The following is a 23,089-nucleotide window of genomic DNA, read 5'->3' on the forward strand; positions in this document are numbered from 1 at the left end:
AGGTGACATCACCTGCAGCCACAACTGCTGGTGGATCCGATCCCACGGGAGTGAAGGGTACAATGCGGCCCTCATCCTGAACTCCTGGTCGTACTGGCTCCAGGCAGGGCCACTGAACATCGTATACCCTTTGTATATGATGTCCAAATATTGTATAAGAGCGGCCGCCCGCCAGGGCTGTGCCCGCGCAATCACTCCCGCGTATATCAGAAACCCAGGAAGCCAATTGGCCCAGGTCCGGTCAACCTTCCTTTTCCTAAGCTTCTCCTTATCTTTGTCGTCAAGCTCCTCTTTGTCCTTTTTTTCCAGCTCTCTATATAAAAGGGAGAATACGTCCACATATTCTCCCTTTAAGATTTTTTCCTTCGTGGCAGGCAGCAAGTGATCGCCTAAGGGTAAGGCGACCTCACCAGAAGGCATGGCACTGAATGGCACCGCCCCATAAGGCGAAGGAAAACCCCAAGCGCCAGGCAAGGCCCCACCTATCCCCTGCTGCCCGGCCCCAGGCCATTGACCCAACATGCCCCACTGACTCTGAGGCCCCATCCAACTAACAGGCTGCTCTAAGCCCCCAGCAGAAGCAGCCCCTAACGAGGAGCAAACCCCACTAGTGCCAGCATACCCCCAGGCACCCCATGGCCATGCATGCCTCATGTGTGGTAGGGAGCCATTCCCAGTCTTACCTGAAGGCACAGCAGGCACCAACGCAGACCCAGCACCGCCAGCACCAGACGAAGGGCCAGCACCGACATCAAGGCCTCCAAGCCCCACAGCACCACCAGCCGCCGCTGCTGATCTACCCTCAAGGAGAGACAAGCATGTCAGAATATCGGCCTGAAACATCCTTTTGGAAACCTGCCCCTTATTGGGCACTTGAGAAGACCCGAAGCCCGCTCCAAAGCCTGCAGTCGCTGAAAAATGACTGCATTAACATCGTCATCGCCTTCATCATCCGAAGATGAGGGTGGCGCAGGACGCTTCGGCGGCAGCTTGGGGGCCCTAGGGGCAGGCTGCTTCCCTTTAGGCTTACCAGAACCCTTACGGCCCGACATGCTGTGCTAAAGAGCGCAGAACAATTAAAGCGCAAGAAAGAAATGCGCACCTCAAGGCGGCGGCCTGAATAAAAAATTGAGAGGGGGGGAGGGGGGACGTGAAGGGCGAACAGGCCAAAACCTGCACCTAAAATGGCCGCCGCTCCACAACCCTTACTACAAGCCTCTAAAATGGCCGCCGCCTCCCACCAAGAAAGGATCCAAAATGGCTGCCCTGCACCAGCAAGAAGGACAAACAACAACCTCCCACTAGTGAAGAAATGGCTCCCAACCAAAATGGCCGACCAGCCCAGCTAACCACCAGCCCTGGATCTGCAGCCTACAACACCACCCAGCCTTCAAGAGGAGCACCCCAGAATGGCAGACCAGCGCAGCTAACCACCCAGCCCTGGACCTGCAGCCTTCAATGCCTCCCAGCCTTCAAAAGAAGAACCCCCAAATGTCTCGCTGGTAGGCAAGTGGGGGGAGGAGGGGGGGGGTAGAAAAAACCCCAAAGGCCAGGTGCCCTAAATGCAGGGGCCACCAACCACCCAGAAGGCACCCCAAAACCAAGTGCTGTCAAAGAAGCCAATTGAAGATCAGGACACAAGCAAACTGCAAGCAAACGAGTAAGCAAAAACAACAAGATCAAACTGTCAAGTCTAAAACATCCCACGACGATCAGACGACGACCCAGCCTCAAGTCTAAAACGTCCCACGACGATCAGACGACGACCCAGCCTCCCGGCTGCAAACGCAGCCGCCAGGCACACAGAGCGTGTGAGCACGCTCCGCTCAAACCAAAAACGCCGGGAAGACTGCCACGGCGTCGGACGGGGCTTCAGAAACAACGCTGAAGCCCCGCCCACTCCGAACGCGCTCAGAAGCGCGCCGAAGGATCCGCTCTCCCTCCAAGGGGGGGCAAAATTCCCTCCTCAGCCACACTGCACGCAGCGGGCTTCTGGAGGCTTCGTTCTGCAAATTTGCTATTCTCTGAGGTAAACATTCAGTGTATTCTTTGTTGGGTCCAGTGTATGGGTGGTTTATTGACAGTTCATTTCTAGTTCCAGTGACAACTCCAGTTTGATGTGAGTTAAATTCAACTGGTTTTCCATCTTCAGCATCAAAAATAACAGTAACACATTCTTCCGAGGAAGTCTTCTTGATAACTTTTTGTTTTTTAATGTTTGAGGGAGGGGGTACCTGTTTCGCTTGCTTTTCAGAAGATACCAGTTGGGAATTTTTTGTCCTTACCAGCCCATCGGTGTTCTCTGCATGCTTGACAACTAAGGGAATTAATGACAAATCTGATGGATTTTTCCTCATAATTACTTTCTATATGCAATTCATCAAGGATTTCATTCTCATCCGTATCTGAGATGTGTAAATTAAGGTCCCTCCAGCCCACATTAGCAAGACTTTTATCTATCTGTAACACAAATACCTCCACATTTGTGCATGATTTTGTCTCTGACTGAAATTCATTGACAAAAATAGTCAGTTTTTCAGGCCTTTCCTTTGAATTAAAACAAAACCCTCTTTCTGGTAAATGTCTTCTATCAGGCTTCAGACCAAATAGGCTGTCAGAACCACTGTGAGTTAATTTATTACAGTAGTGCTTACAGTCTTTGCTCGATACTTCATACAGCAGTGCTAAAGAGGAAGACTTGTCTTCGGCATCCTCATGCAAATCAGAATCATATGTGAAGGTTTTCTGGTTCTCCATGAAAATAGTGTCCATTTCCTCTGCTGTGCAATTTGCCTCTTCTTTATAACTGCTGCACTTAATTCCAGGGGAATAGATTCCTTCATTAGAATCCATGCAGTCATTGTATCCCCATTTGGATATGATGGAAGATGGCTCAAGATTATTTTTTTTTTGCTTTTATAGCTTCTTCAGCCCTTGGAAAATATGGTTTTCCTTGATTTGGGTTGAAAGTAGATCTTCAGCAGGACTAGAAAGGTTGCTGGGGAGCAAGGAACCAGTGCTTATTCTTTTATCCCAATTAACGGATGACTAATTTTATGAAAAGACAGAAAAACTTTATTACCACATGATTAATAAACATGTATATGAATTTTTTTTACTAAATATAAAATAACTTATTAGTGATAAAAAATATATACATTTTCACAGTGTTAAAGAAAGATTATTTTTATCCTTTTCTCCTATGTTTATAAAACAGGCTGTACCAGCTTTATATCTCCATAAAAATCTTTCCTTTTTTGAGGGGGTTGTTGTCTTCAAAACTAATGAAGAATTATGTCCTACCCTAAACAGACTGATATTTTAGAGCTCCCACATCAGATTAATCAAAGATATCTGTCGTTTTATGGTGTACCTGACAAGAAGAGGCTCCTTGCCATTGATTTTATGCCACTGATTTTATGTCAGCCAATTGCCAATGCTGATTACTAATACTGTGATTGTGAAATCTGCATTTCATATAACATCTGTCTTTTGTATATGTCAGGGGTTGCCAACGGTAGCTCTCCAGATGTTTTTTGCCTACAACTCCCATCAGCCCCAGCCATTGGCCATGCTGACTGGGGCTGATGAGAGTTGTAGGCAAAAAACATCTGGAGAGCTACCGTTGGCCACCCCTGGTATGTCTTTTGCATTTTATTTTTTATAATGCATCTGCTGAATAGCTATGATTTGCTTTGCTTTCCAGTGCTCATTATTTAGCCCATGTAATTTTAGAGTGAACTGAGATGTGCTCACAGGTGAGCCACGGCCTCCCTCTTCACTTGGCCTTGAAATGCCCTGAATTGTTGGAAAGAATGGCTGGAGTTTTATTCTCACAGAAAGACACTGAGTGACTGGGGGGCAGGGCAAGGGAATTGAGCACATAATAATTCAAATGTTTTTGCTGCTGCTTTTGCTCACCTGATGTTGCTGATGTCATTAATGATGTCATACATAGAGTATAAGTGTCTGGCCTTACCCTATGAGATCAGTTCTAACAAGGAACATCTTGCAGTGAACATGTATTGTTTCAACAAAGTCCTTATTTGATCCAAATCAAAGAGGCTGAGTTGATGAGAACTGCATAGAACCTGACAATTTCAACCTGACTGCTTGATTAGAACTAGAGATGGGCACAAACTTGGCTGATTTGTAGTTTGTGAGCCCTGGTTTGTGAGATTGCATCTGCCATGAACTGCTCTGTTATTAATGGAGTTTGTGAGGTTCAAGGTGCTGGTTTGTGATCCAGACACACTGGCACTGATGCATTAATTATCAGGTCAATGGGGGGGTGGACTTCTGCACCCCTTCTGCAGCACTAAAAACAACTATATGATCCTCCAAAGCTTGACAGGTAACTCTGGATGTCCTCAAGAAAGCTCCCATTCTGTTCTATGTGATTAGAATATATGTATACCCCCAGCTCATATACAGCTGCTTTCACTTTGCAGCAATAAATAGAAAAACCGTTAAGTAACCATCTTGTCCTCCATGCACCAGTCTGCATTAGAGCTGTCCATGAGCATGAGGGTGGATCATGCACTTCACAACAGATCTATGGAGCAGCCAGCAGTATGGCTACCACTCCCTTAACACCCATTGGTGGCAACTGGAGGACCTCTGGACTGCCAGGGATGGGAAGAACAGTCAAGCCCACATGGGACATGGCCACTCTGGAGACACACTCCATGTTGGAGACCTGCCAATGCCTGGCTACCTACTTTTTGTGCTATGTCAAGTCTGCCTGCTGGTTGCACAAGAAGCAGGTGGAGGGGAGTTCTCGAACACAAGCTCATACAGAACATTCCAACCCATTGGAATTCTACCTACACAATGATGATGTCCTGCAGGTCTCTTGGAGCAGAAGACTGCCATGCAGGACATCATCTCCTTGATGCCCATCATGCAGGGGAGAGAGGAGGTCAGAATATGTTTCAATGAGTGGCTGACCCTCTCCCAAATGGTGCATGTCCTGAAGACCTTCCAGGATACCACCAACATTCTCTGTTCTCACAGCCTGGAGCAAGCCTTCTCCCTGATCTGCAGGTTGGACCAGATGCTGGCCTCTGCACTGGAGCAGGGGGCAACTCTTCTCCTGAGGGCCAGGACTTGACAGAGAGGTTGTGGGTGGGTGTGGCCACCTGGTTCCAACCTCCAGAGCAAAGAGTTTACCCAGCAGGGAGAGGGATTATGTAGAGCCATGTGCTAGGCAGCCACATGCTCCCAGACCACAAGCTCTGTCTTCCAACGGGCTTGTGAAGAGAGTGAGAGACATGGAGGCAACCACCAGTGCCCCCTCCTGGGAGAAGCTGGGCCTGCCACTGCCCGCTTCACCACACATGGCTTTCTCTCCCACCATGTTTGGGGGGAACAAAACAAGATCTCTCATTGGGTTGCGCGAGAACACACATCCATGAATTGCAATTGATGGCACTGTAATTTTCTGTATCAATATGCGGAAAGTAACTTACTGAATGGGTGATGTCACTTCTGGTTACATTAGGGTGTGTGGCTTAATATGCAAGTGAATTCCTGCTGCACTTTTTCTACAGTCATTGTAGAATTCTGCTACTGGTGGAGAAGGAGTTAGGGGCAGAAATGTGACGTTAGTAAAATACAATCTGTTAAACAACTAATTATTTTGTCTGTGTTCTGAACATCACAAAAGAAGTTGTATAAAATGTTCTTCTCATATGAAATCCTTTGGGACAAATCTAAGCTGTGATCTGTATAGCCATCAATGCTAGAGTTTATGGGTTGGATTCAAAGGACTAAGAGTTCTGTTCACTTCTGGAGTTCAATTTGCAGGAATGATCCTTCCCATCTCCTTCCACAGCCCTTGTGTCCCACATGTCAGGCAATGTCAATCCACCTGAATTCAAGATGCTTATTAAAACCTAGTAGCCATGTTGAATCAATGTTACTAACACTATAGAATGCTATGCACATCAAAGTATAATGTTGCCAGTGTACCATTTGAACTCGCTTTGCAATTACTAACAAATGTAGGAATGTGTTCCTTTGAAGATAAAATGCCTCCAGAGACAAGATGCCAGCGAGTCCCAGGAAGAAAGACCACAGGAAACTGATAAGGGAAGGTTACCGAGTGAATCTTCACACTTGGACTCCCCATTGTTTAGAACAGCAGCTTTTGTTTGGGAAACCTTTGATGTAGTATGCTTAAGTATGCTCTGCAACATTATTTGGTATCAGTCCCAATTCCTTTTCATTCGATGCATATGGATTATCAAATAAAGCCTAACTTTGTATCATTTCAAGAACTGGTTATTTTGAGATCTAATTGCCTGACATTTTGGGACTGATCCCGTAAAGGCTTATCTGAACCGGCCACTTTTAAGCCGGATGGCTGAAAAAGTTCCGGATAACAGAGAACCTTCTGAACCTTTAGGAAGAGTGAAGACTCCCCCCGGCACATCACCGGGGCTCGGAGAGTTGGAGGGCACATATCCCCGCTGCACATTCAGACACTGTTCATCACCCCTCAGAAGTGGAAACCGCGAACCTCAACTACCCTGATGGACAAGGCCCCGGCACGCCACGAGACCCTCCTTACAAGGCCAACCCAAAGTGGCAAGAAGGGTGGAAACCCCGGAGACGAAGGCGACCCGGGCCGGGACGACGATGAGCGGGACCAAGTTGGGTCAGACGAGGAGCGCAGTAGAGGAGCCGACTCTGAAGGGGAAGATGGGAGCCCTCCAAAAGAAACAGACATCCTGGAGAAGATGAGGGGGGAGATGAGAGCCATGGCTAAAGACCTCAGGGATGAGATCCATGCCAACACCGCCCTCATGGCTCAGGAGGTGCCGAGGCAAATCGATCGGCTGTTGCTCCGTGACTTCAGACGAGTTCAACCAATGGTACCAGCCTCGCCTGCCCCAACCCCGATGGGACCGGTCATCCCGGATGCCCCAGCAGCACCCCAGGGCCCGCCGGCACCACTCGTGATACCCGACCCCTCCCGGTGGTCCCTGCAGCACCAAGGCCACCGGGGCCCCCAGGCCCCAGCCCACGAGAATTTGGACGGAGTCAAGAACTGGACGTCACCTTTGATGGCAATGCAGAAGAGGTGGAATACTTCACCATACAAGCCAACAGCTATATGCACTACTGGGGGAACTCCTTCCCTGATGAACCCAGTCGGGTGGACTACCTAGGCTCCAAGCTGAAGGGGGCGGCCAGAAGGTGGTATGTGAGCCTGTATGAAGCCCGAGGTCCAGAGCTGGACAGCGTCGCAGGCTTCCTACAAGCCATGCTGCTCCAGTACGAAGATCCCCTCCAGGAGACTCGAGCCCTCACCGTGCTGCGAGACATGCAACTAGGGTCGAAATTGGTGAGAGAGTACACAGCGGAATTTAGGGCTCAATGCGCTAAGGTCCAGGGTTGGAGCGAGATGATGAAGATCGAGGTGTACCAACACGGCCTCAATGCCAGCCTCCTGGATCAGGCCTTCCACCATGCATATGGATTATCAAATAAAGCCTAACTTTGTATCATTTCAAGGACTGGTTATTTTGAGATCTAATTGCCTGACACCACATAGAAAGCTGCTCCTGAGAATTAGCAGACCTTCAGAAACAGCACTGGAAGCCATGCAGGGGGAGGGCCCACATCTCAAGTCCATATAAATTTTAGAACTGCCCATGCACACAATCAAATTTCTGCTTGCACAATGGGATCTTTTGGTTTAACCTTAACTTGAGAAACAGTTTTTCTTTTCTTTGAGCACCTGTTAAGTGGAAAGCACTGAAGTGCTTTATTGTTGTCCAAAATATGGAGGATCCAAGTACTAAATGTTCCAGATTCTATCTTTTTCTTAACTCTTAATGTGGTCAAACTATTAAGCAATACATGCAGAAGAGATACAGTTCAGAAATTGCAACCTTCTCAACTAATAATCTTCCTAGCAAAAGACTGGCCATACCTTTTTATTGCATGTCCTTCCATTGTTCCAAGTGTAGGAGAAACCACTGGAATATTCACTGCAGGCACTTGGCAGAGAGAGTTCACTGCTGCTGCAGCTGCTTTGAGGATAAACTCGGTAGGGCCCTGTCAGATTTAATTGACGCTGGCATTTCAGGACAGGCACTCCAGATTTCATATTCTGCTGGCCTTCCTAAACAATGAGAAGAGAGGAAACTATTTTAAGTGATTAATAAACAACAGTACCGAAAGCATCTTCATATTCAGCCAAACAAAGTCCACCTTTGCTACTCATGCACATACAAATCCAGTGTAATTAAGGAATTAATATTAAAATGACAATGCTCATATTTCTCCCACATTATAAGATTTAAAATCTAACTACTTCCCAATTATTACCTTCTCTCTCTCTTAAAAGAATATGCACACTAAGCTGGCCTTTCAGTGACAGCTTGTGTCAAATACGTTGTGTTTATTAGCAATGTGCTCCAGAAAGATACTGAAAACAAAGTTAAACCAGTATGAGCACATCTTGACAACTGCATTATATTCCCACAGTGTAACAGATGAGGCCGTACAAAGTGGACAAGGTAAATTAATTTAGTGTCCCATCCAGAATGTCTGTGGAGAATAGAACCTCTCCATTACAGTCTAATTTTGCTTTCCTATCTAGTACAAAGCCTTGTCTAAGAAACTCTCAGATGCAGCGCCATCCATCTTGGTGTCACCATCTGACAGATGAACCCTTCTGCTTATGCTATTTATTGACACTTTATGGCTGCCTTTAGTACTTGGGTAGTTATTGGGCTTCTCCAAATGCAATCTCAGCTACTGTGACTAAATGCCAGCTTTGAGGGAATTAATACTGGAGAATAGTGGGTGGTTCTTTAGTTAAAATATTAAACATTTGCAGACAAGTTTAATTTATTTCCAGACCAGGAATAAGGCCCATTGTGAAGACAAATACAGTGGGCTCTAGAAAGGGGCCCTGGGTGTAGAGACCTCCCAAACTTGCTATCTTCTCACCCACTCACCCAAGTAAAGGCATTCACTCCCCCTACCCTTGGTGTCTTCCCACCCCACTCCCAACTTCCCACCCTTCCCCTCAAACTACCACCCATACTCACCCACCTCTTCCTCTCAACTACCTCCACACCCTTGGAACACCACTACTCCCCACCCCACTCTTACTGTCTTCCCACCCTCCCACCCACCCACCCACCAATGCTTAGCCATCCATCATCCCCCCTTGCTGTCGTCCTGCCTACCCTGCAGCTGAAACAGATGCTGACTCCCCCCACCCCACATGTGTGTGTCCCCCTGTGCTGCGGCGGCACAAACCTCCGAAAGAGGCCCAGAATGGAGATAAGGAAGAATAATCATGAAAAGTGCAGGAGGGGCATGACAATAGTCACACAGATGTCAAAGTTCAGCATTCCTTTTGTTCGCAGTGCATTTTTGCCACCTTTTCCTGTCATATCCAGCTTTGTAGTGTTTAGCATCAAGGTGAGCTTGATCTGTTGTTTTCTGGGATTTTTTTTGCCTGGCTTGGTTTTGTTATGGTATATTATAGAATATGCGCTTCAAGGTGCCAGTTTTCTGTAGGGGAATTGATCTGACTTTCCATCTCCCCCCATCGCCTCTACCTAGGAAAAGTACAGTCTTTCTTCTCAGTGGGGACCAAAGCAAGAGGGAAGCAACCTTAGCAAGGTATAATGACACAGAGTCCACCCTGCAAAGCAAGGGAACTGATCTCTGCCATCTAGAGATAACAAACATAAGGGACTAAGCAGATGGGACCAGGCTTTTTATTGTTGCATACAGGAAGTGAACACTCAGATTGTCTTTGGATTTCCATTCTCAAAGGAAACTGTGGAAAAATTGTGCAGATATGGGCCTCAAGGCAGCAGGTATCAAAATGGTGTACCGTGTATATAAAGTCAGAGTCAAGAAAGAACTGGTTGACAGACTGAAAACAGACAATAATAATTGCTGTAGGAACTTGTTTCAAGTCAATAAGATAATATGACAATATTCAAAGAAACCTGAGCCCATGGGCTCAAGACTGAAGTAGGGTTGCCAGTCCCCAGGTGGGAGCAGGGGATCCCTCAATGTTGTGGGCTCCTGTCCAGGGGATGTCCTGTCCCCAACAGCCATGACCCTGCATGATGTCCCCAAGGTGATGATATTACACAGAAGTGATTTCATCATGCTGGGGATGGTGCATGACAATGCTCTGGTTTTGAGGCAAAACTCTATGGTTTGAATCTAGCTTTACCATAGAGTTTGCACCAAAACCAGAATGCTGCCACATGATTTCCCTGGTGCAATGATGTCACATCTGTGTGATGTCATCACATGCAGTGACATTGCCCTCCCTCACTCCCAGAATGTTTCCTCCCACCCCCTGTGGTGCATGGTAGGGGTCTGGCAACTCTAGACTGAAGGCATGTGAGTAAATGGAATCACAATATTTTTGAATCAGTGATCTGGCACTAGTTACACACACAACAGCAGTGTTATCACTTGGTGAGTTAGTATATACCCTGTCCTCCACTGATTCCATGTTTGGAAAACCCTACCTTGGGTACATGTGTTGATCAGTAATAAATACCACAATTAGCAGGCATAATTTGAGAATGGCTTCCTTTCTTGCTTCAGGATTAGACTGGACGCAGAGGAAGGCAATGGCAAACAACTATTGAACGCCTGTTGCCTTGAAAACCCTATGAAGTCGTCTTAAATTGGCTTCAATTTTATGGCAGTTCAAATCCACAAATCAATCTATGATGCCAAAAATGGCAAATAGCTTCTTTTTCTTGAAGTCTAATTCCAAATCTTGGAATACATTCACAAACTGCCTCAACACCCCCCTCAAACACACTTTCTCCATTCCACTCCTGAAGTCAGTGAGTGGATGCAGCAACTCTTTCTTAGATTCCATCCTGATGTTTTGGCAGTGTCCAAATATGCTGAGAAAGCCAGGGTATACCTTTCTTAGGATGTACCTACTGCATTGGACACTGTACCAAGGGGAGCAGAAAAAGAAACCAGGAGAAGAAAAAGAGATACTGTCCTCCATCCATCCACTGTTTAAAGGTTATTACCTTTAAAGCCCTATATGGCCTGGGACCTGCCTACCTGAAGGACCGTCTCTCCCCACATGTTCCCCAGAGAGCACTGAGGTCAGGAACACAAAATCTCCTCACAATCCCTGGGCCAAAAGAAGCTCGTCTGAAAGCCACCAGGGAAAGGGCTTTCTCTGTTATGGCTCCCGTATGGTGGAATCAGCTGCCGGAAGAGGTGAGGGCCTTGCGGGACTTGACGCAATTCCGCAAGGCCTGTAAGACGACCCTCTTCCGGCTAGCCTATACCTAGCCTATCCTTTAGCAAGGATAACAACATGTTGTAACTGGCCAGCCATCTGTTTACAAGAAACTGAATTACTCTGTTTTTTAAGGTTTTAATTGTTTAAATATTTAATTGTTTTATACTCGAACTGGTTAAATTTTATGTTTGATTAAATGTTGGAAGCCGCCCTGAGCCATTCGTGGGAAGGGCAGGATATAAATCCCGAATAAATAAATAAATAAATAAATAAATAAATAAATAAATAAATAAATAAATAAACTGTTGTTCAGCTAGCCAGATGGCACAATCAGCTAGCCAGGTGGCATCAGCCCAATGTGGAGCAACCATCATTGATGGCCAGGTAAATTGAATTTCAGGAGAATTGGAGGAGGGAAAAGAAAGAGGAGGAAGAGGAGATCACTCAGGGCGTTTTCGCACTTACCTTTTACTGGCACGAACACCCTCCTCACGCCGGCGGATCTGCAGGGATTTCCCACCAGAAGCGCCGGCGCAGCCAAAAGAGCCGGCAACTTCCGTCGTGGAGCCAGCTCAAACGGAAACCGCCAAGAAGCAGGAAAACGTTTGAGCTGGCTCCGCGACGGAAGCTGCCGGCTCTTTTGGCTGCGCCGGCGCTTCTGGTGGGAAATCCCTGCAGATCCGCCGGCGTGAGGAGGGTGTTCGCGCCAGTAAAAGGTAAGTGCGAAAACGCCCTCAGATTCACAACTGTTCTCTACATGACAGACATTAGCTCCCCTTGAGGTGTGTGTGTGTGGGATCAATGCCTTCATTTGGGTTGGGGGGAAGACAGCAAGAGTGGCAGGCACTCGCCCAGAGCCTCCTTCTAGAGTCCATTGTATTTTTCTTCACAACAGGCCTTACTCCTAATGTATTATAATACCATAGCAAATTATATTTCTGTTGACTCTCTTACAGCATAACATAAAAATACAGAAGAGGGTCTTTGTGTTCTCATTTGTTTCATTTTTATTATAATATAACTTCTTTGTTTTTCACAGCTACGTTTTGCTTTTTCAATGAAACATGAAAGCCATACTAGTTAAGGTCCTGCCAAATAAGCACAAAGCTAAGCCCATCTAAAAAGATTTTTTTTTTTTGCAAAGCCCATGAATTTTTTAAAGTTCATAAATAATATATCATAAAACTTGGCTTAATAATATGATGCACTGACTTTAATAAAAAGCTCCTTGACCATTTCTCAGAAAGTTTGAGTTTTAATCAATACCCAAAAAAGGTATCTTGGGGACACTGCCAAGATTTATGGCTTTTTGCATAGAGTGGCACTTTTTTACTTCCTATATCAGCCAGGGACAAGATAGTGAACTTCTTGAAAGAGAAGAAAATATTGTTATCTCTCCTTCCACTATCTTTCAGGTTAAGGGTTAGCTTTATTGGCCCTCAAATTAAATCATACTTCATGAAGAGATTGAAAAAAAAAAGGTAAAGGTGGTCCCCTGTGCAAGCACCAGTCGTGAAAAAATCAAATACAAGAAAAACCTCACATGAACCTGAACATCAACTTTGCAATGGTATCAAACTTCTGTTAGTTTCTTCCTTGGAAAGGAAATCCCCAGATGACAGATCTAAGATGTGTGAGGGAAGTTTCTGGAGGGTGCGGGAGGGAAATAATGGAATGACCAAAACATAAACATTTAACAGATATGCAGAAGATCAGCAAGTTTGAAAAACCCAACCACTGCAGATAAATTGCAAGGAAGAAAAGGGATCTCTACAATAAAATAATTTGTCCTAATTTCTCTGTTTCTTGAGTCCAGGGCTTGCAGCATAAAGAGGAGCTGATTATTCATGAAAGAGCAAAGGCAGTTTTTCAAGTTTATGATAGTTTATCGCTGATCACTGCTTTAGATACAATGATGTCATTAATACAAGTACAAATGCATTTATCTACAGAGATGGGCACTGATGCTTATCATAAGAAAAAGAGATATTAACACAGTATACTATCAACTTTATTTTTAGTTAGCACTTATTAGAGCCTTCATAATTTAAAAAAAAGTCTGAACAACATTGATCTTGCAAAGCCCTCCTCTGCACACATTTTAATTCAAAGTCATTAATGTCATCTGTTAGGAACAATTAACATGAATAGAAAATAATTGCATCAGGGAGGTAGGGACTCAGAGCATTATGTGCGTTAATATTCACACACTGTTCAATTACAAATGCAATTTTTTCAGTTTTGATTGGAAGGAGCACTAAACTTGTGCCATTTTCCACATATTAATCTGTATGCTAATTATCAAGACTTTATGTGAGCATTAAATCTGGTGTATTTTAATTGTAAACATAGCTCTCTATTTATTTATTTCAATTTTTCATCTGCCTTCCCCCAGCAAGCCAGGATCAGAGTGGTGTACAACAGAGTTGTAAAACACCACTTAAAAACAGATTACAACTAGTGGCAAATGAGGGTAGCAAAAGATAGCACAAAAACAGTAGTGCTGCTATTTTACAGGAGGAGGCAATGGGGTAGGAGTGCCAGGAGCCAGGATAGAACCATTGCTGTCCTCAATCAAACACCTGGTAGGACATCTCTGAGTTGCAAGCCCTCGGAATTTTAGCAGGTCTCTCAGGGCACAAATGTTATAAGGCAGAGAGCTCCATCAGGTTAGAGCCAGGGCAGAAAAGGTCCTGGCTCTGGTTGAGGACAGCTGGATGTCTCTCAGGCCAGGGACAACCAGTAGATTTTGATCTGCAGAGCACAACACTCTTTTGCGTGTATACCAGGAGAGACGGTCCCAAAGGTACATAGGTCCCTAAACATTTAGGGCCTTAAAGGACCTTGAACATGATCCAGTACTTCACTGGAAACCAATGCAACTCACACAGCACAAGATGGACATGTGCTGTGCATGATGTCCCTGTAAGGACCCACACTGCTGTGTTCTGTACCATTTGGAGTTTTCTGGTCAGCCTCAAGGGTAGGCCCACATAGAGTGAGTTAAAGTAAACCAGCCTTGAGGTGACTGTTGCATGGATCACAGTGGCTAGGTCAGGATGAAACAGGTACAGGGCTAGTTGTCTGACCAGGCACAATTGAAAAAAATGCCAGTCTGGCAACATTTATGACCTGGACTTATCTTTGAAAGATAACTTCAAAAGATCCTAAACCAGACAATATATGCCATCTAGCTGGTTATATAATGAGAAAATACTGGTTATATAATGAAAAATCTACTGACGAACAAAGCAATATGCACCTTGTAATATTTTACATATAATTCATTAGAGTGCAAATACATTCACGCACACTCTACTATATTCAAAAATAGAGCTTTACAATAATACTATTGCATTCCCTTTCAATCCTTGTTTATCCTTGCAATTTGCAAGGCTCATCCTTGCCAGAGGCAGAAGTGGCTCAGCTGCAGTAGAAGAAGCTGTTTGGATCTAGAACAGAGTTGCTGGCAAGGTGAGTGAGACTTGATTTGCTTTTCTAAAACTGCTGGGGAGCATTACCTAGGGTTGCTGTGGGAGTAACTGTGGAGTGCTTGGTGCCTGCTGGAGAGGGGTTTCTGATAGCTTTTGTGTGTCTTTTGCTGAGTGAAGAGAGCTTGTTTGCCTGGGAGTAATTGCTGCCCCACCCTCTGCTGTTGTTCTGGCTGTTGAGTCAGAGGTGAGCCTTTAATTTGCAAGGCTCATCCTTGCCAGAGGCACAAGTCTTTGGCGTGAGCCGAAGGGCAAGAGCCAAAGGGCTCTTGGCCTGTGGCTCTAGCCTAGGGTTTCTGTAGAAAGGTGGGTAGTTACTCAAAAGTAGTTTCAAGTGGCAGTTGGTAGTGAGATTTAAAGAGAAGTGAAGATAAAGAAAATTTTGACATGGATAGCAGCAGTATGGCTGGTGAGGGAGCAAAGGCAGTGACGTGTAAAGACTGTGGGATGTTTGTATTTCTACCTGAGAATAGCATGAATTACACTTGCAGCGCGTGTAAGTTAATAGCCCTGCTGGATAAGAAGATACAGGGACTGGAGGCATGCTTGTCCACACTGCAGTGTATAAAGTAAGATGAGCATTTTCTTGACAAATGTATGAGGCTCTCTTGAAAGGACAAGAGGAGGAAGAGGAAACAGTATCTCAGCAATTAGAAGAGGACCCAACACAGGAGGAGGGTTCCTGGAAAAATGTAACCCAAAGGAGAAAGAAAATCAGGAGATGTTCTGAGTCCCTGCTGCTCAGCAATAGGTTCCAGGATCTCCCCACAGTAACTGATTCTGAGCCACTGGAACAAGGGCTACTTCCCCAGCCTCCACAAAGCTTGAACAAAGTTTCTCAGGATTCTGTGGATAAGAAGCCTGGAGCTTCTGCTCCCCAATATAGGAAGAGGAAGGTGGTGGTGATTGGAGACTCCTTGCTCAGAGGGGTGGAGCCCAAAGTGTGCCAACTGGACTTGTCATCCCAAGAGGTCTGCTGTCTGCCAGGTGCATGCATCCAGCACATGACAGAAAGGATTGGAAGACTTATCAAACCCATGGATTACTATCCTTTCATGCTGATCCATGTGGGAACGAATGATACTGCCCGTCATAGCCCTGAACGTATTAGAAAAGACTATGTGGCTCTGGGTCAGAAGGTGAAGAAGCTGGGCATATAGCTTGTGTTCTCATTAGTGCTTCCTGTTGAAGGCTGTGATTTAGGACGAGAAAAAAGAATACTTCAAGTAAACAACTGACTATGTCGATGGTGTCATCAGGAAAGATTCGGATTTCTGGACCATGGTTTACGCTTTCGAGATGGTGGTCTTCTATCGGGAGATGGTTTGCACCTTACGGCGGTAGGGAAAAGGGTGTTTGGTAACACCCTTGTTAACCTAATAAGGATGGCTTTTAACTAAATTGTATGGGAGAGCAAGACAATAATGCAAAGCCTTGTATGATGCCAGAAACTGGGGATAAAAACAGTAAAGATTTGTAAGGAGTGGTGCATACGCTAGGTAAATGTAACTTGCAGGTTGTATGGAAACTAAGCCCTCAGGATGCATAAAACGTGGATTCCGATGTCTCGACACTAATGCACAGAGTATGGGAAACAAACAGGAGGAATTGGAAGTCCTAATAAAGGAAGGAGACTATAATAGGCCTTACTGAAACTTGGTGGGATTCAGGGGTATAACTTATTTAAAAGGGACAGGCAAATGAGAAAGGGCGGAGGCATAGCAGTATATGTGAAGGAGGTATATACTTGTGAGGAAATATGTTGTGTAAAACCATTTTTATTATTCAGCAACATTAATCAGTTATCATCCAAAAATAAACATCAAAAATATTGCATCACATTTCCCATCTCCCTCCCCCCCTTTTTGTGACTTCCCCGGTGCATTCAACTTAAAATATAAAAAGAATAAAAGGTAATATTAACCTTTTAATAACCTATTAAAAAAACAATAACAGACAAAAAAGCACTTATAACTATAATAAAATACAAATAAGAACAAAATGACTTATTACTATTGTTATCTATCTTGATTAATAGTCCATTTATAATAGTGCTATACTTAATTTTTGGTGTTATCTATCCTAATTACAGTCCATTAAGCACAATCCTTATATGCAAAGAACACTATATATTTCCATAATTCTAATTTATCTATAGTTAACACTTTACATTAAAAAAATTAACCATTGTTAAAAATCACCAAATGTCCTTTTACTTCCACTGTTTTTCAACATACTTTTGAAATTTCTCCCATTCCTTGTTATACTTTTCTATATCAAGTTCTTTTAATGTTCTAGTAAGCTTGTCCATTTCGCTCCAATGCATAACTTTCACAATCCAGTCCCATTTTTCTGGTAATTTATTTTGCTTCCACAACTGCGCATATAATGTCCGTGCAGCCGAAAGCATGTACCAAAGCAATGTTCTGTCTTGTTTCGGAAAATTTTCCATTTGTAATCCCAACAAAAAAAATTTCAGGTGCTTTTTTTATATTGTAAACCAAAATCTTTGAAATTTCTTGCTGAATCATTTGCCAAAATTATATAGCCTTTTCACACAAGTCCACCACATGTGATAGAAAGATCCTTCATCAATCCAACATCGATCGGAGATCTGGTTATTTATTTTCAAAAGTTTCTTAGCAGTCATATACCATCTGTATAGCATTTTAAAACGATTTTCTTTAATATTATCACATGTCGATATTTTCATAGAGTTTATTCCATAAATATTCGCATTGTTCCATCTAAATGTCTTTATTTATGTTAATTGCCCACTTCATCATTTGAGATTTAATCATTTCTTCCTCTGTAGACCACTTCAATAATAATTTATATACTTTCGAAATCATTTTTTCATTATTGCCCAACAGCATTCTTTCCAGTTCAGTTTGATCCTGTCTTATTCCTTCAGTTCTAATATCCTGTTCAAGCAGACTTTTAATTTGTTGCAATTGAAACCAATTATACTTATAATCCAATTCTTCCACTGATTTTAATTCCACCTTGCCGCCTTGTATTTTTAGCAATTGTTTGTATGTTATCCATTTTTCTTCCTTGATATCAGAATATAACTTTATTACTTCTGTTGGCACAATCCAAAGCGGTTTCCTCTCATCACCATATTTCTTATATTTCAGCCATGTTTTTTAACAAATTACTTCTTATATAATGATTTGAGAAGAAACCATCTATCTTACTTTTCCCATAACACAGATATGCATGTCAACCAAAAATATTTCCATGGCCTTCTAATGTTAATAATTTTTTATTTAATAACATTATCCCTTCCTTTATCCACACCAAACAAACTGCATCATGGTATAATTTTAAATCCGGCACTTGAAGATCTCCCCTTTCTTTTGCATTAGTCAAGATCTTCATTTTAATTCTTGGTTTCTTGCTGGCCCATATGAATTCTGAAAGTTTCCTCTGCCATTTATTAAATTGTATCTTTTTTCACTATTGGAATTGTTTGGAACAAGAATATGATTCTTGGTAATACATTCATATTAATTGCCGATATTCTACCCAGTACAGACAGGTTCAACCTATTCCATTTTAATAGATTGCCATCAATTTTCTGCCAAAGCTTTTCATAATTATTTTTATATAAATCAAGATTTTTTGTTGTTTTTTCTACTCCTAAGTACTTTACTTTAGAAACCACTTCACATTTTGTTAGGCTTTGTAATTCTGCCTGTTTACTCTTTGACATATTTTTGCACAAAATTTTTGACTTTTCTTTGTTCACATAAAAACCTGCCAATTCACCATATTCTTTAATTTTTGAAGCAGCAACGGTGTAACTTGAGTTGGGTTTTCGTTTATAAACATTACATCATCTGCAAACACTCTGTATTTATAAGAAAAACCTTTCAATTTCAGACCCTCTATCTCCATATCTTTTTGGATTTGCATAAGCAATATCTCTAAAGTCATTATAAATATCAATTGGGATAGAGGGCACCCCTGTCTTGTTCCTTTACTAATTACCATTTTCTCTGTCAAATCCACATTAATGCAAAGTCTTGCTTGTTGGTCAGTAGATATCGCTTTTACCATTCTCTCAAAGTCTTCACCCAATCTCAATTTCTCCATTACTGCAAACATAAATTCCCAATGTACATTATCAAAGGCTTTCTCTGCATCTGCGAAGAACAAAGCCACTTCTTTTTCTGGATGTTTCTCATAGTACTCAATTATATCAATTACTGTTCTAATATTGTCTCTGATCTGCCTTCTAGGAAGAAATCCTGCTTGTTCTTCTTCAATAAAATTATTCAAATGCTGCTTCAGGCATTCTGCTAATACACTAGCATATATTTTGTAATCATTATTAATTAATGAAATTGGTCCATAATTTTTTACATTTGTGGCATCTCTGTCTTCTTTTGGTATTAATGAGATTACTGCTTCTTTCCAGGTATTAGGTAACTTCCCCTCAGCTCTTATTCATCAATTTCTGGAGTTTTGGAAGCAGAGTCTCCTTAAAAACTTTATAATACTTTGCTGTAAACCCATCTGGACCAGGAGCTTTCCCCAATTTCATTGAATTAATTGCTGCCTCTATTTCTTCCTTTTCAATTGTGTTGTTTAAAATTTTCTTCATATTGCCAGTTAACGGTTTTACATTTATTTTCTGTAAAAATGTCTCTATTTTTTCTTTATCCACCACGTGGCTTTTAAACAATTTTGCACAATATTTGTAAAATTCTCTTTTAATTCCTTCCTGAGCCACAATTTCTTTGTCTCCCAAAATAATTTTATGATAGTTTTATTTTTCCTTTTTCTTTTCAGTTGCCAGTCCAGATACTTTTCCGGTTTATTAGCACTCTCAAAAGATTTTTGTTGAAGCCTTTTTAAGTTCCATTCCACTTCTTTATTTAATAAAGGTCTTAATTGTTCTTGTAGAATTGTAATTTCCCTCTCTTTCTTTCCAATCTCCTTTTGTAAATCCATCATTTGTTTTTCTTTAGCCTTTTTATCCTTATTATTCAATGTAATTAGAATGCTTCTCATTACTGCTTTATATGCATCCCACACCATTTGATATTGGACATCATCATTTTCATTTAGTTTTCATTTAGCTGGCTCCACTCTTTAACAGTGCCGTTCTTTAAAAAAATTTTTTTTTAAATTACCTTCTTATAATGGCTGCTGATGTTTCTCTATGATTATAATCCTAGAGAGGCTTAGGAGGTTTATTCTTTCCCTTCTCTTAATGGTCACCACTTTCCTTTCTTGCCACGAAGTCTCATTCTCTATGAAAAAGAAGTCTAGCGATATTTCTATGATGTCACTTCCTGTTGTCAAGTCTGTCCATAAACTCTGGCTCAGCCAGAGAGCATTCTGGGTAGACCAAAGTATAACCAAATACTGCTAGCTCAAACCTTTCCCATCCCCTCCTTCCTGTAGCGGATAGTTTTGCTTTGAAATGGAAAGATGTGAAAGCCTTATCTGTGTCTTCTCAGGCTTGGCTCTCAGGAAGGAGCCAAGAGCTCGAGACGATCAAGGCCATCAGCCTGGGAATGAATTGGTAACATCAATGTGTGAATGTGCCCTACATAATCCCCCCCTTAGGAATTCCTCAGAAGTACCCCCTTAAATGCAATGTATCAAGGTATATTCTTTAGTCTTTCAATGCTGGCTTTGTCTCAAATACCTGTAGAAATAAACTAGTTTCTTTGTATCAACAAATGACTGGTTATTGACTCTGCCAACTTGACATTTTGAAAGACTCCCAAACTGAAGCTCAACCATCCTGGCAACTTTGTAACCAGATGGCTGAAAAGTTTCTGGGAGACAGGGAGCTTCCCTACGAAGAGGGGGAGCAGGAGGCACCCTGGCACATCTTAGACACCAGGAGAGCAGCTGCCTCCCCTCCGCAGTTCCAGTTGGTGATCACCCCCCCAGCAGTACCATCAGCGGACCTCAACCACCGCCATGGATGAGGCCCCGATCCGTCGGGATGCCATCATGACCCGCCACCTTTGGAGGGTGCAGATGGCCAAACCAGAGGCCGCCGACCCGGGTACCCTCAAACCAGGTGAGGTGGATAGCATCATCATCGTCCAGGTGCCGGAGGATGACCCCGAGTGCGCCTGAGGGGGGGAAGGCGATCCCCTGCCTAAAGACATGCACAAGGAGTACACCCGCATGTTCAGAGCGATGGTGCAGAAGGAGGTCGATGGGGCTATCAAGGGGCTTAAGGACGAGATGCAAGCAATGACCGCTCAGCTTGGGTGAGCTCTGGGACTAGGCGTGCCCCGGAGGGCTCAACCGGCTCCGCAACCATGGGACCAGGGCTGAGGCCAGCGGGCCCAGTGGCCCCGCGAAATGGCAGGAGACACAGAGAGCTGGAGGCCACCTTCAATGGGGACCCAGAGGAGGTGGACTACTTCGCCATTCAAGCAAACAGCTATATGTACTACTGGGGGAACACCTTCCCTGACGAGTTCAGTAGAGTGGATTATTTGGGGTCGAAGCTGAGAGGGGCCACGAAGAGATGGTACTTGAGCCTGTACGAAGCCATGAGCCCGGAACTGGACTATGTACAAACGTTCCTCCAGGCGCTGATGGCCCAATACAAAGACCCTCTCCAGGAGATGTGCGCCTTGGCAGCCCTCCAAGACATGCAACTGGGGTCCCGAACCATTCAGGAGTACGCCGTGCAATTCCGAGCCAACGTGGCGAAAGTCCGGGGGTGGAGCGAGCTGATGAAGATCGAGCACTTCACCTGAGGCCTGAACGCCAGCATCCTGGATTGGGCCCTCACCCAAGCCAGACCCACCATCCTGGTGGGATGGATCCAGTGGGTGGGGGAGGTCGAGATGAACCTGAAGCGAGTGGCAATGCAGCGGCAGCACCAGTCGGGGAAGAGCCAGCAGAAATCAGCCCCCCCCCCCCAAGACTGAGCCGATGAAGACGGCAGGAGGAGGTGGAGCGGCCGCGGGGCCTCGTAAGTGCTTCAGGTGTGGCGACCCGAACCACCTGGCTTCTAGCTGCCCGAACCCCCCTTTCCCAAGGGCCCCACAAGGGGGGACGAAGACCAGCGCTCCGACCCCGAAGAAGCCGACCAGCCGCCCTAAGGAAGCAGTGAAGACCAGCATCGCCATGGCGGAGGAACTGGACGAGGAGGTGCTGCTGTCAGCGGAGCTGGGAGACCTGGCCTGGGTGTCCGAGCCGGCGGGAAATGAGACCGACCTGCTTTGAAGGGTGCCAGCCAGCAGGTCGAGCCGGAAGAGGCACCAGTGAGGGTGAGAGTAACGGGACGTTTGTATTTTGTGACAGTGAAGCTGCTGAACCCTAGCTTGAAAAGGTTCATGCAGATACGAGCCTTAGTGGACTCGGGGTACAATTGAGAACTGATATCCCCCAGAATAGTTGAAGCACTGGGGCTCGAGAGCGTGGCTCTGCCCTGCCCCATGCAATTCGAACAGATGGACGGGTCAGCGATGAGGGGGGAGCCCTGCAAGCTAGGTACCCGGCCCTGCCTGAAGGGGATCGAGGAGCATTGGGATCAGGAGTCCTTTGTCATCGCCCCCTCCTGCTCCTACTCGGTAGTCTTGGGGGTGGATTGGCTAGAAAAACAAGAGCCCTGCATTAGATGGGGGGCACAGACCATCAGGTTCGTAGATCCCCTCTGCGTGAGGCATGTGTGGAACCCCGCGTGGAGTCCGCGAGCCCCAGTAGCCAAGGAGAGGGCGTGCATGTCCGTAGAGGAAGTACACGCCATCCCAAAAGCTTATCGGGACCTGATGGGGGCGTTCAGCGAGCAGGGAGCCAACCAGCTACCCCCCCATCGGGACACAGACTGCGCCATAGAACTAATCCCTGGGGGCACCCTACCCCGGTCGAAGCTTTACCCCATGGGGTGGGCGGAGAAGAAGGAACTGCACAAGTTCCTAGATCAGAACCTGGAGAGGGGGTTCATTAGACCGGCCACGGCCCCCCACGCCACTCCGGTCCTGTTTAGGAAGAAGAAGGATGGCTCGCATAGGCTTTGCATGGACTTTCATGGGATAAACGCAATTTCAACCTCCAACACCTACCCCATCCCCCTCATCCGGGACCTACTGAGCACAGTGTTGGGGGGCAAGATCTTTACCAAATTGGACTTAAGTGATGCGTACTTCTGGGTGCGCATCAAGGAGGGGGACGAATGGAAGACCGCATTCAATACGCCAATGGGACAATTCGAGTACTTGGTCATGCCCTTCGGACTGCAGGGGGCCCCGGGAGTGTTCATGAAATTTATAAATTATGTACTCAGAAAATTTCTGTACCGGGGGTGGTGGTGGTGGTGGTGTACCTGGATGACACCATT

General features: G+C 44.6%; 1 protein-coding gene across 1 annotated transcript; it reads right to left on the minus strand.

Annotated features, from left to right (window-relative positions):
* Positions 1 to 1,826: 1,826 nt before the first annotated feature.
* On the minus strand, positions 1,827 to 20,708 carry NCKAP5 (NCK associated protein 5). Its single transcript, XM_060262459.1, is given in 4 exon segments — positions 1,827 to 2,351; positions 2,353 to 3,048; positions 7,943 to 8,134; positions 20,694 to 20,708. Coding segments are annotated over 4 exon segments (1,428 nt in total).
* Between the last annotated feature and the right edge of the window lie 2,381 nt (positions 20,709 to 23,089).

The sequence above is a fragment of the Heteronotia binoei genome, chromosome 21 (assembly GCF_032191835.1).
Source record: "Heteronotia binoei isolate CCM8104 ecotype False Entrance Well chromosome 21, APGP_CSIRO_Hbin_v1, whole genome shotgun sequence".
Classification (NCBI taxonomy): Eukaryota; Metazoa; Chordata; class Lepidosauria; order Squamata; family Gekkonidae; genus Heteronotia; species Heteronotia binoei.